Source organism: Candoia aspera, chromosome 3, assembly GCF_035149785.1.
Source record: "Candoia aspera isolate rCanAsp1 chromosome 3, rCanAsp1.hap2, whole genome shotgun sequence".
NCBI classification, from domain to species: Eukaryota; Metazoa; Chordata; class Lepidosauria; order Squamata; family Boidae; genus Candoia; species Candoia aspera.
Window position 1 is genome coordinate 172325694 of NC_086155.1, and position 15396 is coordinate 172341089.

General features: G+C 39.3%; 1 protein-coding gene across 1 annotated transcript in view; it reads left to right on the forward strand.

Moving 5' to 3' along the window:
- Positions 1-14874, forward strand: part of RAB2A (RAB2A, member RAS oncogene family) — a 57064-nt gene extending 42190 nt beyond the window's left edge. Inside the window, exons 7-8 of the mRNA XM_063299328.1 lie at positions 642-710; positions 13737-14874. Coding sequence (XP_063155398.1) covers positions 642-710; positions 13737-13832 — 165 coding nt within the window. The 3' untranslated portion in view covers positions 13833-14874. The remainder of the gene's footprint in view (positions 1-641; positions 711-13736) is intronic.
- The last annotated feature ends 522 nt before the right edge of the window (positions 14875-15396 follow it).

The window sequence follows — 15396 nt, forward strand, 5'->3', positions numbered from 1 at the left end:
CACATCCTTTGCTTGCCTTTTTTCTAAATTAAAAAGACCCAATGGTATCCCATGCTCTAGCAGTTTGATAAGATTAGATGTTTTTTCTACATTTTTCCCAAGTCTTATTAGCTGTGGTGATTAAAAGAATACAAATTATTCAAAGTGTGGTTATCAGATAAAGTTGTATAAATATTAGGGCTCTGAGGTGCTTCAGATTTAGTTCTAGAAAGCACAGAGGGTTGTGAACGTAGCACTTGTCTGATCCTCTTTAAAGCAGTCTCATCTTTTTCCAGGATTGTGCAACAGTGATATGTTAAGGAAGTGATGAATAATAGATTTTAAGTCTAAGTCTGAAGAAAATGTTATATTTTAGACTGCTTTGGTACGAGACATATCTGGTAATTGTTTCAGCCTGGAGTCTAATCTAATATCTAATACACAGTCAATGAATTCAAGCAGGATGGAATGGTAGCATTAGTGTAGAATTCATAAAGAAGGATGAGCAATCTGATATTCTGTATTTGGGGAATGGTGCTCTGAATATAGATGCTGGTTTTGGCAAATACATAATAAGCCATTGAAGAAGTACATGAAACAGTTGGATTAATGCTGCATCCATGTTTTATATTTATCTCAAACTTCTCGATTTACTTTTTCAGGCATTTATTAACACAGCAAAGGAAATCTATGAAAAAATACAGGAAGGAGTCTTTGACATTAATAATGAGGTACGTTTTCCAAATATTAGCATGCAGCCTGTGAGTATAAAATACATTTAGGAAAAATAGAGGTGCAAGAGAGAAAAAATAATAATATGTATTTCTTAGATTAAGACATATCTTACTCTGAGCCGAGTACAACCAATGGAAAATACACTAAAAGTTCTTAGTTTTTAAAGCTGTACTTTTATGTAGTTGTCATGCCTATCTTGAAGGAATTCTTCTCTGGAAAAAAAGCAGAAAAACAGGTCCAGAAAGCATCCGCAGACTTTAGATTTCAATAGAACAGCCAAGTGTCAAGCCAAGCAGTGTTGCATAGAATATTGTAGCTGATCTTGATGGACAGAATGAATTCTCTAGATTTCATAGATGTCTCCTGAGATGAAAGCTTAGAAATGCAGCATCCCCTTGCAACAGGAGTCACAGGACCAGGGACACTTTCACAGATTAATAAACACAAAGAGCTATGACAACATGGGAATTTCCAAGGCTCATCATTTGGAAAGATTGCCTTTCCAGCTAATCTATACTGCAGGCAGCTATAGTATAGGTCCAATACTAAGCTTTGGACCTTTTCTTCAGCCTTCCTTCCTTGCATTGATCTGAATTGTCCTACTGTGATTTTGGATTCCTCCAGATGTCTGCTTGTATAATCTCTGTGGATTCATTTTTGTTTTCCTAATCTGACCCCATTAGTCTGAAAATGTCTCTCTTCCTGTGGTTCTAAGACCCTGAATTCTGTTTGGTTAAACAATTCCAACAACTTCATGGAGGTTTCCAGACAGGAAAATGAATTTTTTTAGGCTCAGCTGCCACAGTTACATGCCCCTTAAAATTTACTGATTGATGATACTTAATTGACTTAGATGGAAGGTCTCCCCATATTTCAGGCCCATTAAGTTGTTCCTGTCAGTAATAGACAAAGGGTAGCACCCTTCAGAGGGATTTCTAACATCAGTTATTGCCCTGCAGAACTAGAACATTTGGGCTTCCTGCCTTTAGCTAAAAGAGTTGAAAAGACCAGTACATGATAGACCATAGAGGAAAAGTCCTCTTGTTCTGCCATTTGCCATACAGATCTCTAGAAGGGCTTCTGTAAAAACAAAAGCCATGATCGATTTAGAGACTGCTGGTAAAATGGATACCCCTTTTGCTAAGGTCCATCATATCTCTACAGGTGTCACAGGAAATGTGTTACAGGAAGAGACTACAGATGTTTGACTACTAGTTTCTGATTCTACTGTTCAGGAAACTAGGCCTCGACTCCCAGCTATAGGGAAAAGATTCAGTTATATCTACCTGTGATGCCCACTTTCTCCATGATCATAGTTGGAACTCCATGACCCCTGTTTTGTATCATCTGCTGGTCAGGTGGTTTTCCATTCCTCCCATTATCAGCAACCAGTCAAGAGGGGCATACTGTTGAATACTCAGGTTGAAGGGTTCTAAAGTTATTAGCTTGCCAAAAAATGCAGGATTTTCCACAGCATATCTGAAAAGCAAGGAGATGGCTACTTCCTACCTCATCATCCTTATGACTACCATGTTTCTTGTTCCTGGGAAATTTTTCTGGTAGGACAAATTTACTTCTTGTGTGAGCTCAATTTGGTGGTGTTAAAATGCTTCCTCAACAAAAATCTGAACAGAGGCTTTATCTACTGCCTTACCTCCTACTCCCAGATACTTCGGTTGATAGAACCCTCAGTAGAATTATTATTCAGAAATAGTATCTGTTGCTCTTGATGTAATTTTTTTTAAAGTTCAAGGGTCAAAGCTTTTTACTAAGATGAGCCTCTGAGAAATATCTTGATTTATTTTTCTTATCAAGAGTATAAGCAGTTTGATCAGGTATTTCTATAGTGTTTTAGAAAACATTGTTTGCCAAACTTGAGAAATATGAACTAGACCTGCTGTTAGTTTCCTGGACATTGCATTTCATCATCTGAAATCTAGGACCCTACCAAAATAGAAGCTATTTTCATTTGGAAGGGATTTTGATGCAGTAAACTTGGGGAATGACTGTTAGGCTTTGCCAGTTATTATTGACATTTCAGTCTTGAATTCTCTGAGCTGGTAGTGTCAATCTCAGATGAAGTTGTCAATGGGTTGAAGTCATTACAAAGGGTTTCTAACACTTGAAACAGGCTTTTATGGGGGAGACTAATGCCACAGATCCCTACAGTCTTTTGGTGAGTGGCAAATGTTATACCCCAGTTCCTACAAATTGAAGAAGCTCGATTGCTCTGAGTAGAATTACATTATTTAATGAAATGAGCTCTTTGCCATCAAAAGAGCTTGTGAAACATGGTGACAACTTCTGAAGAGGAGATCAGCACCTGACCCATTGGAACTTAATGATCTACATCCCAGCCATCCACAGCAAACAGTCTGATGCCCAATCCTGAAAGCTTCAGATATGTAGAGTGCAAAGAAAATGGCATGTTTATTTAGATCCTGGACCTGGAGAATTTTGAAGCAACCTGAGATTCTGATGGATAGGAATGGTCTTTGCAACAATTAAATCCTTACGTTACAGGCAATCTGCAGAAACAAAATGGTACTAGGTAGCATTATTATCAACGATTCTGAGATGTTATGCCACTGGTCTTGACTACCTTTCACTGTGTTCCATTCAAGAGAAGGCACTGCAGTTTTGCAGGGATAGCTGCCCAGCAAAACGTTTTGGATTACTTAAAGCTTTTCACTTGGTGTTGAGGGAGTTCTGATGGCTTCAGGTGTGTTGTGGCTTTTGTTTCTTGATGAATTGCTACCTTTTTGTTACTTCCTAGAATTCACCATAGTCTTGTCACTCTGTATCTATGGAACATTAAAGACTTACTGCCATTGGGGATGGGCTCCATTTTAATTATGGACTGATTAACCAAAATAGCTCATTTAATGTCCTGTTCTGGATTCCATTTGGCAAAGAAACTACTTGACTTAGGTCTTCCTAGACTTCTAGAGCACCTAATTCAAATTGCTACTTAAAAATAATGGCCCATTTTTTGCAACTGCTACAATTGATACTATTCCCATTTTTTCAGTCTTGTCCTCATCTTCAATCCCTGAAGCTAATCTAGCTTTACAATAACTATTTATCATATTCTCAAAGACTAATCAGAACAAGCAATGAAGCCTATAAATGATTTGCAAAGCACTATCTTCAGGGGTCTTTGGGGAATGAGTTTTGGTTTCAGTTGAGTTCTTGTCCTCTCAGCAGCCACTAAGGAAACCTGATAGCCTGATATATCAGGTACTGAGATGAACCCAGTTGTGTTCCTGCTTTACATTCACAATGCTTATATCTGAATTTCCAGCTAATGTCAATGCCATCTTACCCTGCTGTTTGTAATACATGGGAATGAGGAATTCGAACTGGCATATATCTTGGAATCATCAAGCTGTTAAAGTGGAGTTCAGTATCTGATTCACTGGAAGGGGTATGTCCAGAATATTAGTTCTGAGATGATGCAGACCCATTGCAGACCCTGAAATTTGTCCATTTCCATTTTTCTTACTCACAGAATCCAACCCAGGTACACACCTGGATTGGATTCTGTGGGTCCCTGAGGAGTGGAGCTTATCATATCTTTCTTGGAGGATTCCTCCTCCTCTTGAGTGTCTCCTGATCTCAAAGAGATAATGCTTCTGAGGGTGCAGGTTCGGAGAATACAGGACAGTGCAGTAAAGTACCCCCTTGCTATAGAGGTTTGTAGGGCTAGGGACACTCAGATTCATAAACTGTTAGCACCCATGATAGCGTAGAAGTTGCCATTGCTCAGGGGATATAAATATTGGTTTTTTTTAAACTCATGAGAACTGAAAACAGTTGATATTTCAGCCCTGTTACCCAGCCCTCCTGTCTTACTGTGACCTTAGATTCTTGGATTTTCTGAAATTTCATACTTCAGTCTCAAACTGCTCTGGATATCTGCCTGTGTAATCTCTTTGGCTTTGTGGCCAGATTTCTTTTGCTTTCCTGGCTTCTTAACCTCTGGCTCTGAAAATGGCTCTCTTCTAAGAATTAATTTTGTTTAGCTATACAGCTCCTGAACAGTGTCTTTTGACAGCCTTGGGTGATAAAACAGGATGGTATTGTACTGTAATTGAAATGGATTATGAAGTGATTCTCCTTATCCATTAATCAACATTAATTCATCCAAAGAGAAACATTAAGTTGTAGTTACTTTTTCTTAAGGCAGAGATGTCTTTTAGAAATCATTTTTACTTGTCTGTATGGGCACTCAGCTGTAATTTGTTCAATGCTACTTGAGGTAAGATTTTAAACTGAAATCTTACCAGCGCTAGAAGTCATGATGAAACTTGATGGGATGTATTGCCAAATAAATATGGATAGGAATGCATTCTTAATATCTATATAAGATAATTATGTAAGTATATATATCAGCCTTGTCCAGATGCTTTAATGAATGAATGTTGTATTGATGCATGCTGTGTTCTCTAAAAGACATACCATAACACCTCATAATTTACTTCTATAATTGCAAATGACAGATTCCCATGGGCTGGATATGCCGTGGACAGTGGTGTTTCATGTATACCTCTGTGGTAAGATTGGACTTAGCTGATTGATTAGTTGCTGGAATTCAAAGAACAACACAATTAGTCTTAAACACCTAAGCTTTTGAACATAGATTTTGAGAACACAACTTGTCCCATACTGTAACTTTTGAAATGGAAAGTAGTTCAAAAAATAGCTTCTTGTATGATGTGAAAGGTTGCTACTTAAAGCAAAAAAAAAAAAAAGACAAAATCTGAATCTGCCTAAAGTATTTCTTCAGCAGTTTTAACTGCTTTTCTTTTAAAGTACAGTTTTTAAAATCCTTTTTTTATATCGTCAAGTACTAAGGATTTTGCCTTTAGGATGGAGGGTATGTCCTATTAGTTCTACTCATTAAATGAAATAATAAGTAAGATGGCACACTTTTCCTGTTTTCCTTTTATTGGATAAATGTTGTGAAACAGAATGTGAGACTTAATTGTTAAGGCAAAAACTTTAATAATACATCACTTTCACTTAGTCTGTTTCTTGTTGTTTATTCATTCAGTCACTTCTGACTCTTTGTGACTTCATGGACCAGCCCACACCAGAGTTTCCTGTTGGTTGTCGCCACCCCCAGGTCCCCCAAGGTCAAGTCTGTCACCTCTAGAACATCATCCATCCATCTTGCCCTTGGTCCGCCCCTCTTCCTTTTGCCTTCCATTTTCCCCAGCACCAGCATCTTTTCCAGGGTGTCCTGTCTTCTCATTATGTGGCCAAAGTATTTTAGTTTTGCCTTTAATATCATTCCCTCAAGTGAGCAGTCTGGCTTTATTTCCTGGAGGATGGACTGGTTGGATCTTCTTGCAGTCCAAGGCACTCTCAGAATTTTCCTCCAACACCACAGTTCCAAAGCATCTATCTTCCTTCGCTCAGCCTTCCTTATGGTCCAGCTCTCGCAGCCATATGTTACTACAGGGAACACCATTGCTTTAACTATGCGGACCTTTGTTGTCAGTGTGATGTCTCTGCTCTTAACTATTTTATCGAGATTTGTCATTGCTCTCCTCCCAAGAATTAAACGTGTTCTGATTTCCTGGCTGCAGTCAGCGTCTGCAGTAATCTTTGCACCTAGAAATACAAAGTCTGTCACTGCCTCTACGTTTTCTCCCTCTATTTGCCAGTTATCAATCAAGCTGGTTGCCATAATCTTGTTGTTGTTTTTTTGAGGTTTAGCTGCAAGCCAGCTTTTGCATTTTCTTCTTTCACCTTCATCATAAGGCTCCTCAGTTCCTCCTCGCTTTCATCCATCGAAGTGGTGTCATCTGCATATCTGAGACTGTTAATGTTTCTTCTAGCGATCTTAACCCCAGCCTTGGATTCATTCTAGCCAAGCACATTGCATGATGTGTTCTGCTTGCAAGTTGAATAAGTAGGGTGAGAGTATACAACCCTGCTGCACTCCTTTCCCAATCTTAAACCAGTCCATTGTTCTGTGGTATGTTCTTACTATTGCCACTTGGTCATTACACAGATTCCTCAGGAGGCAGACAAGATGACTTGGTATCCCCATACCACTAAGAACTTGCGACAATTTCTTATGGTTCACACAGTCAAAGGCTTTAGAATAGTCAGTAAAACAGAAATAGATGATTTTCTGAAACTCCCTTGCTTTTTCCATTATCCAGTGGATATTGGCAATTTGGTCCCTAGTTCCTCTGCCTTTTCTAAACCCAGCTTGTACATCTGGTAATTCTTGCTCCGTGAATTGCTGAAGTCTACCTTGCAGGATCTTGAGCATTACCTTACTGGGATGTGAAATAAGTGCCACTGTCCGATAGTTTGAACATTCTTTAGTGTTTCCCTTTTTTGGTATGGGGATATAAGTTGATTTTTTCCAATCTGATGGCCATTCTTGTGTTTTTCAAATTTGCTGGCATATGGCATGCATCACCTTGACAGCATCATCTTGCAAGATTTTGAACAGTTCAGCTGGGATTCCGTCGTCTCCTGCTGCCTTGTTATTAGCAATGCTTCTTAAGGCCCAGTCAACCTCGCTCTTCAAGATGTCTGGCTCTAACTCACTGACCACACCGTCAAAGCTATCCCCAATGTTATTATCCTTCCTGTACAGATCTTCTGTATATTCTTGCCACCTTCTCTTGATCTCTTTTTCTTCTGTTAGGTCCTTGCCATCTTTGTTTTTGATCATACCCATTTTGCCTGGAATTTACCTCCGATGTTTCTAATTTTCTGGAAGAGGTCTCTTGTCCTTCCTATTCTATTGTCTTCTTCCACTTCCGCACATTGCTTGTTTAAAAATAATTCCCTATCTTCTGGCTAACCTCTGGAATTTTGCATTTAATTGGGCATGTTTTGTTGTTTATTCGTTTAGTCGCTTCCGACTCTTCGTGACTTCATGGACCAGCCCACGCCAGAGCTTCCTGTCGGTCGTCAACACCCCCAGCTCCCCCAGGGACGAGTCCGTCACCTCTAGAATATCATCCATCCATCTTGCCCTTGGTCGGCCCCTCTTCCTTTTGCCTTCCACTCTCCCTAGCATCAGCATCTTCTCCAGGGTGTCCTGTCTTCTCATGATGTGGCCAAAGTATTTCAGTTTTGCCTTTAATATCATTCCCTCAAGTGAGCAGTCTGGCTTTATTTCCTGGAGGATGGACTGGTTGGATCTTCTGGCAGTCCAAGGCACTCTCAGAATTTTCCTCCAACACCACAGTTCAAAAGCATCGATCTTCCTTCGCTCAGCCTTCCTTATGGTCCAGCTCTCGCAGCCATATGTTACTACAGGGAACACCATTGCTTTAACTATGCGGGCCTTTGTTGTCAGTGTGATGTCTCTGCTCTTAACTATTTTATCGAGATTTGTCATTGCTCTTCTTCCAAGGATTAAGCGTCTTCTGATTTCCTGACTGCAGTCAGCATCTGCAGTAATCTTTGCACCTAGGAATACAAAGTCTTTCACTGCTTCTATGTTTTCTCCGTCTATTTGCCAGTTATCAATCAAGCTGGTTGCCATAATCTTGGTTTTTTTGAGGTTTAGCTGCAAGCCAGCTTTTGCACTTTCTTCTTTCACCTTCATCATAAGGCTCCTCAGTTCCTCTTCACTTTCAGCCATCAAAGTGGTATCATCTGCATATCTGAGATTGTTAATGTTTCTTCCAGAGATTTTAACTCCAGCCTTGGATTCCTCAAGGCCAGCTTGTCGCATGATGTGTTCTGCATACAAGTTGAATAGGTAGGGTGAGAGTATACAGCCCTGCCGTACTCCTTTCCCAATCTTAAACCAGTCTGTTGTTCCGTGGTCTGTTCTTACTGTTGCTGCTTGGTCGTTATACAGATTCTTCAGGAGGCATACAAGATGACTTGGTATCCCCATACCACTAAGAACTTGCCACAATTTGTTATGGTCCACACAGTCAAAGGCTTTAGAATAGTCAATAAAACAGAAATAGATGTTTTTCTGAAACTCCCTGGCTTTTTCCATTATCCAGCGGATATTGGCAATTTGGTCTCTAGTTCCTCTGCCTTTTCTAAACCCAGCTTGTACGTCTGGCAATTCTCGCTCCATGAACTGCTGAAGTCTACCTTGCAGGATCTTGAGCATTACCTTACTGGCATGTGAAATGAGTGCCACTGTTCGATAGTTTGAACATTCTTTAGTGTTCCCCTTTTTTGGTATGGGGATATAAGTTGATTTTTTCCAGTCTGATGGCCATTCTTGTGTTTTCCAAATTTGCTGGCATATAGCATGCATTACCTTGACAGCATCATCTTGCAAGATTTTGAACAGTTCAGCTGGGATGCCGTCGTCTCCTGTTGCCTTGTTATTAGCAATGCTTCTTAAGGCCCACTCAACCTCACTCTTCAGGATGTCTGGCTCTAGCTCACCGACCACACTGTCAAAGCTATCCCCAATGTTGTTATCCTTCCTATACAGGTTTTCTGTATATTCTTGCCACCTTTTCTTGATCTCTTCTTCTTCTGTTAGGTCCTTGCCATCTTTGTTTTTGATCATACCCATTTTTGCCTGGAATTTACCTCCAATGTTTCTAATTTTCTGGAAGAGGTCTCTTGTCCTTCCTATTCTATTGTCTTCTTCCACTTCCGCGCATTGCTTGTTTAAAAATAATTCCTTATCTCTTCTGGCTAACCTCTGGAATTTTGCATTTAATTGGGCATATCTCCCCCTATCACTGTTGCCTTTTGCTTTCCTTCTTTCTTGGGCTACTTCTAGTGTCTCAGCAGACAGCCATTTTGCCTTCTTGGTTTTCTCTTTCTTTGGGATGTATTTTGTTGCCGCCTCCTGAACAATGCTGCCAACTTCTGTCCAGAGTTCTTCCGGGACCCTATCTGCTAAGTCCAGTCCCTTAAATCTATTCTTCACCTCCACTGCATATTCCTTAGGAATATTAGTGAGCTCATATCTAGCTGATCTGTGGGTCTTCCCTAATCTCTTTAGTCTGATCCTAAATTGTGCAAGAAGAAGTTCGTGATCTGAACTACAGTCAGCTCCAGGCCTTGTTTTTACCGACTGTACAGATGTCCGCCACCTTTGGCTGCAAAGGATGTAATCAATCTGATTTCGGTGTTGTCCATCTGGTGAAGTCCATGTATAAAGCCGTCTCTTAGGTTGTTGGAAGAGAGTGTTTGTTATGCAGAGTGAATTGTCTTGGCAAAATTCTATCAGCCTGTGTCCTGCTTCGTTTTGTTCTCCCAGGCCATACTTACCTGTAATTCGAGGTGTCATTTGACTGCCCACCTTAGCATTCCAGTCTCCTGTGATAAAAATAACATCTCTTTTAGGCGTGTTGTCCAGTAGGTGCTGCAGATCCTCATAGAACTGCTCTACTTCAGCTTCTTCAGCATTTGTGGTTGGGGCATATATTTGGATCACTGTGATGTTAGATGGCTTGCCCTGAATTCGAATTGAGATCATTCTATCATTTTTTGGGTTGTATCCAAGCACTGCTTTAGCCACTTTACTATTAATTATGAAGGCTACTCCATTTCTTCTGTGGTCCTCTTGTCCACAGTAGTAGATCTGGTGGTCATTTGATGTGAAGTGGCCCATTCCAGTCCATTTCAGTTCACTGACGCCCAGAATGTCTATCTTTAATCTTGACATCTCACCAATAACCACATCCAATTTGCCCTGGCTCATAGATCTGACATTCCAGGTTCCAGTGGTGTGTTGATCCTTAGAACATCGGATTCGCCGTTCACCACCAGCACCGTCGGCCGCTAACCGTCCTTTCGGCTTTGAGCTAGCTGCGTCATCACGTCTGGGGCTAGTTGAGCTCATCCTCTGTTCCTCCCCAGTAGCATTTTGACCATCTTCCGACCTGGGGGTCTCATCTTCCGATGGTATACCAACATATCTCTGGTTGTACTGATCCATTTAGTTTTCACGGCAAGAATACTGAGGTGGGTTGCCATTACCTTCCCCAGGGATCGCATTTAGTCTGACCTCTCTGTCATGACCTTCCCGTCTTGGGTGGCCCTTCACGGTTTAGCTCATGGCATCATTGAGGTGCTCAAGCTCCAGCACCACGACAAGGTAACGATCCTTTGCTGAAGTTAATTGGGCATATCTCCCCCTATTACTGTTGCCTTTTGCTTTCCTTCTTTCTTGGGCTACTTCTAGTGTCTCAGCAGACAGCCATTTTGCCTTCTTGGTTTTCTTTATCTTTGGGATGTATTTTGTTGCCGCATCCTGAACAATGTTGCGAACTTCTGTCCAGAGTTCTTCCGGGACCCTATCTACTAAGTTCAATCCCTTAAATCTATTCTTCACCTCCACTGCATATTCCTTAGGAATATTAGTGAGCTCATATCTAACTGTTCTGTGGGTCTTCCCTAATCTCTTTAGTCTGATCCTAAATTGTGCAATAAGATGATCTCTTTTTGGCATATTGTCCAGTAGGTGCTGTAAATCGTCATAGAACTGATCTACTTCAGCTTCTTCAGCATCTGTGGTTGGGGCGTATATTTGTGTCACTGTGATGTGAAATGGCTTACCCTGAATTCAAATTGAGATCATTCTATCGTTTTTTGGATTGTATCCGAGCACTGCTTTAGCCACTTTACTATTAATTATGAAGGCTACTCCATTTCTTCTGTGGTCCTCTCATCCACAGTAGAAGATCTGGTGGTCATTTGGTGTGAAGTGGCCTATTCCAGTCCATTTCAGTTCACTGACGCCCAAAATGTCTACCTTTAATCTTGACATTTCACCAATAACCACATCCAATTTGCCCTGGCTCATAGATCTTACATTCCAGGTTCCAATGGTATGTTGATCCTTAGAACATCGGATTCACCGTTCACCACCAGCACCGTTGGCCACTAGCCGTCCTTTCGGCTTTGAGCTAGCTGTGTCATCACGTCTGGGGCTAGTTGAATGTATCCTCTATTCCTCCCCAGTAGCATTTTGACCATCTTCCAACCTAGGAGTCTTGTCTTCTGATGGTATACCAACATATCTCTGGTTGTACTGGTCCATTTAGTTTTAATGGCAAGAATACTGGGGTGGATTGCCATTACCTTCCCCAGGGATTGTATTTCGTCTGACCTCTCTGTCATGACCTTCCTGTCTTGGGTGGCCCTTAATGGTTTAGCTCATGTCTTCATTGAGGTGCTCAAGTTCCAGCACCATGACAAGGTAATGATCCTTTGCTGGAGACCTAGTCTATAGTTCTTTACAATTTTCATTCTTTATTTGTTGGATTTATATCCCACCTTTGGTTCAGGAACTCCAGATAGCATACATAGTGCTCCTTCCTCCTGTTTTTCTCCACATCATCTCTCTGAGTCAAATGCGGTGCGAGAGAGAGATGGGTCCAAAGTCACCAAGTGAGCTTTTGTGGTAGATGAACTGGAATCTGTGTCTCCCCACTGTCAGTCTAGCATCTATTGTACATCTTGTTAAAGTTTTGTGTTTTCACAAGGTAGCTTATCAGCTTTCCATGGTGACTTTTTCTTTGAATATACCCATACATTAAAAGAAAACTTACAAAATATGAAGCTAACAACAAAAGTAATAAATACTTGTAAAAGTATGTATTAATATCTGAAGCTTATAGCATATTTTGTCTATTAATATTGAACATTTTGTGGAGGATGGTGTGCAACCCATTTGGCACATGATAGAATCTCAGAAGAGTCCATCACAGTTGGACAGCTATAACAAATTTGAATGAATAAATAAAATAGGAGAACTGTGCCTGTTTATGAAGGCTTGAATGTATGTTAATTCAGTATGTTAATTCAACCATATCTGATTATCAGGAATGCCTGTGTGCCCAGTAAAAGTAAAGCTTCCTTGAGTACTTAACTAGAATGGTGGGTATAGCTCAAGTTGAATGAATAAATTAAAATGGAAAGGGAGATTTACAATATTCATTCTAGAGCATCTCTTTCTATTTATAAATTTTGTTTATTCATTCCCCAGATTTCCCTTAATATCTTTATACCAGATGTTCTTTAGCTTGTAGTTGATAGCATATATATTGGACAGCAATCATGCTTTTGAAAAAGTATGCTTGTTGTATCTGTCAAGTTCCATATAGCATCTGACTGCTTTACTATGCCTTACGAAGATTTGATTACAATATGCTGTCAGGAGCCAACAGTGCATGCTATTTGCTTGGCTCAGTGCCAGCTCTGGCTACTTGATTCCTCAAGAAGTTGCTACCAACCCGGAGGGGGCAAAACCAATGAGCCATAGGGCATGCTTTTTATTAAAGAGGAGTCAAAGAGCGAAAAGAAACCACATCAGCTGCTGTCAATACTAAGCTAGTGCCAGAAACCCCAAGGCTACTACTGTTGCAGAACAACTGCCAAGCACTATAAATCTGAGATTTACTGTGACGCAAAGTTTCCTTAAGAGCTTAATTTCTGAAGCTACTGTATTACTTTTCTTAAAGTGCTGTATTTTAGGTAAAATCCGCTTGTGGGAGTGAGGGTTAAGATATAAGTGTGAGTTTGATGAATGAAAGAACTACTCTCTGTGTGGTTCTTGGCAACTTGCCACGTCTTTGGGGATCATAGAAATTATTGATGACACAGAACACTTGTATGCCCTTAGCCTGTACAGCTGACTCAACATAGAAAGAAATGCAGTCAGAAGAAGGAGGCATTTTGCTGTGTGAGAGCAATGGAACTAGGAATTTTCTTTTGATGTGAACAAAACTTGCTAGAAATATTAAGGAATTCTGAGTACGAAAGAATTTGAAACTATTTTGTGTGTAAATGTGTATATTATATGATTTTATAATAGCAGTGGCAGACTGTTGTGTTTTGGTACTGAAATTATTAAAAAATGTAAGTAATGTAAGTAATTCTATATGTCATTCCCTTAATTACTATTGGTATTTTTGTGATTTTTTAACTACAGCTTGCTTAACATGAAAACAAGAGAACAATTTACTTGTTCATAAATCAGAAATAGATTGTTTACAAATGTTGTGCTGTGGCAATGTTTCAAATCAGTAAAGTGCATTCAACTTTTATTTCAGGCAAATGGCATTAAAATCGGCCCTCAGCATGCCGCTACTAATGCAACACTTGCAGGCAATCAAGGAGGACAACAAGCTGGTGGAGGCTGCTGTTGAACCTGTTTTTACTTCCTAGCTGCCTGATGGGGCCTACTAACTTTCATCCTCCCCTCTCTCCACTCAATTTCAACTATGACATGAAATTATTGTAAGATGGCATCATGTTGCAGAAGACTTTATTCTTCAAATCTTGTACAACTTTGAATAAATGGTTAATGTTCACTTAAAATACAGGTTTTGGAGATTGTATTCATATCTATATTTCCATTTGATTTTGAAGTCCATTGTTGTGATTATTTTTGTCAAATATTGTCTTGTGCCCTTGACTACGAACTGTATTAAACACTACAAAGTCATCTGAGTACTTTATTCAGTTTGTGTAGTTAGGTGGCCGAGCTACTGTGGTTACCTAATGTTTACTATTGTAGAACTGTCCTCAATTTTGTCCATTTTCAGCTCTGAAAAAAAAAGGGATTCTTAATTCTGTATTTATCATTTACTTTCTGTATATATAGTTTAACAACCTGCTTGGGTGTATTTGCCAAGCTATAATTCTTTAATGCATTTGCATAAATTCAATACATTTAGAGCTTGGAAGTGCAAAGCATTATTAGAAATTGCTTAGATATTGAATTTTAAACTTTATTGATATGTTAGCATGTTCGTTGTCCTGTCATCCTAGAGTCCCCACCCCACAAAAATGCTTTATGTATATTACTAGAAGCTACATATGTGTTACCTATTTTAATGCCAAATGTTTGCTATTTGCTCACCACTTCCATAACACCTCTTCAGAAATGGATTAGCTGTTTGCCTTAATTATGTAGATTAAACATATTATGAATGAAAATAGAGGAAACTCCAAATGGAACATTATGAAGACTTCGATCTTAAATTTATTTGCATCTTCATTTATAGGTAAATGTTTTCATCAAGGACAGTTTTTCAGCTTAGATGTACAGTAACTGTGTAAAGTTGGTTTTCTTTTGGTTTGGGGTTTTTATTTTATTTTATTTGGTGGCAACATGTAATCTTAATATGGTAAACATCTTGTCTATTGTGAAGGAGGTGTGACAATAAAATTGCCAGATTGCAAATACTTGATTGAAGACAAAACTGAAAATGCTTTAGTGCTGCACTCCCCATGGTGATTTTATTTTCATTTTCTCCATAGTTTTCATTTATTTTCCCCTCTGCAAAATAAATTTCTGATAATATGTTAAACAAGGGAATATTGATAGGACTTAAGTGTATTAAGTGAAACTGTCTTTTCTTGAACCAACATTGTTGCTAATTGTTTAAAAAAAATCACCAGCTAACATTTCCAATTTAAAATCCAGAGAGAAAATAAGACATGATTGATATATTCAAAAAGAAATTGAAATAATTTAATTCCTTAATTTTACTGTTACAACTTGATAGGCATACAGTAACTGAACAATACATTTAATTATTACATTTTATCATATCCCTTCTAAGACAAAGATAGAGCAAGTACTATTTGTGTCCAAAGGTTGCACATTTTTGATAGTCAAAAGTATAGGAGTTAGGACAGTAACAATGCTACTGGATGGGCCATAGTCCAGGCTATGTGAAGGGGTGTGTGTGGGTGTGTTTTAAT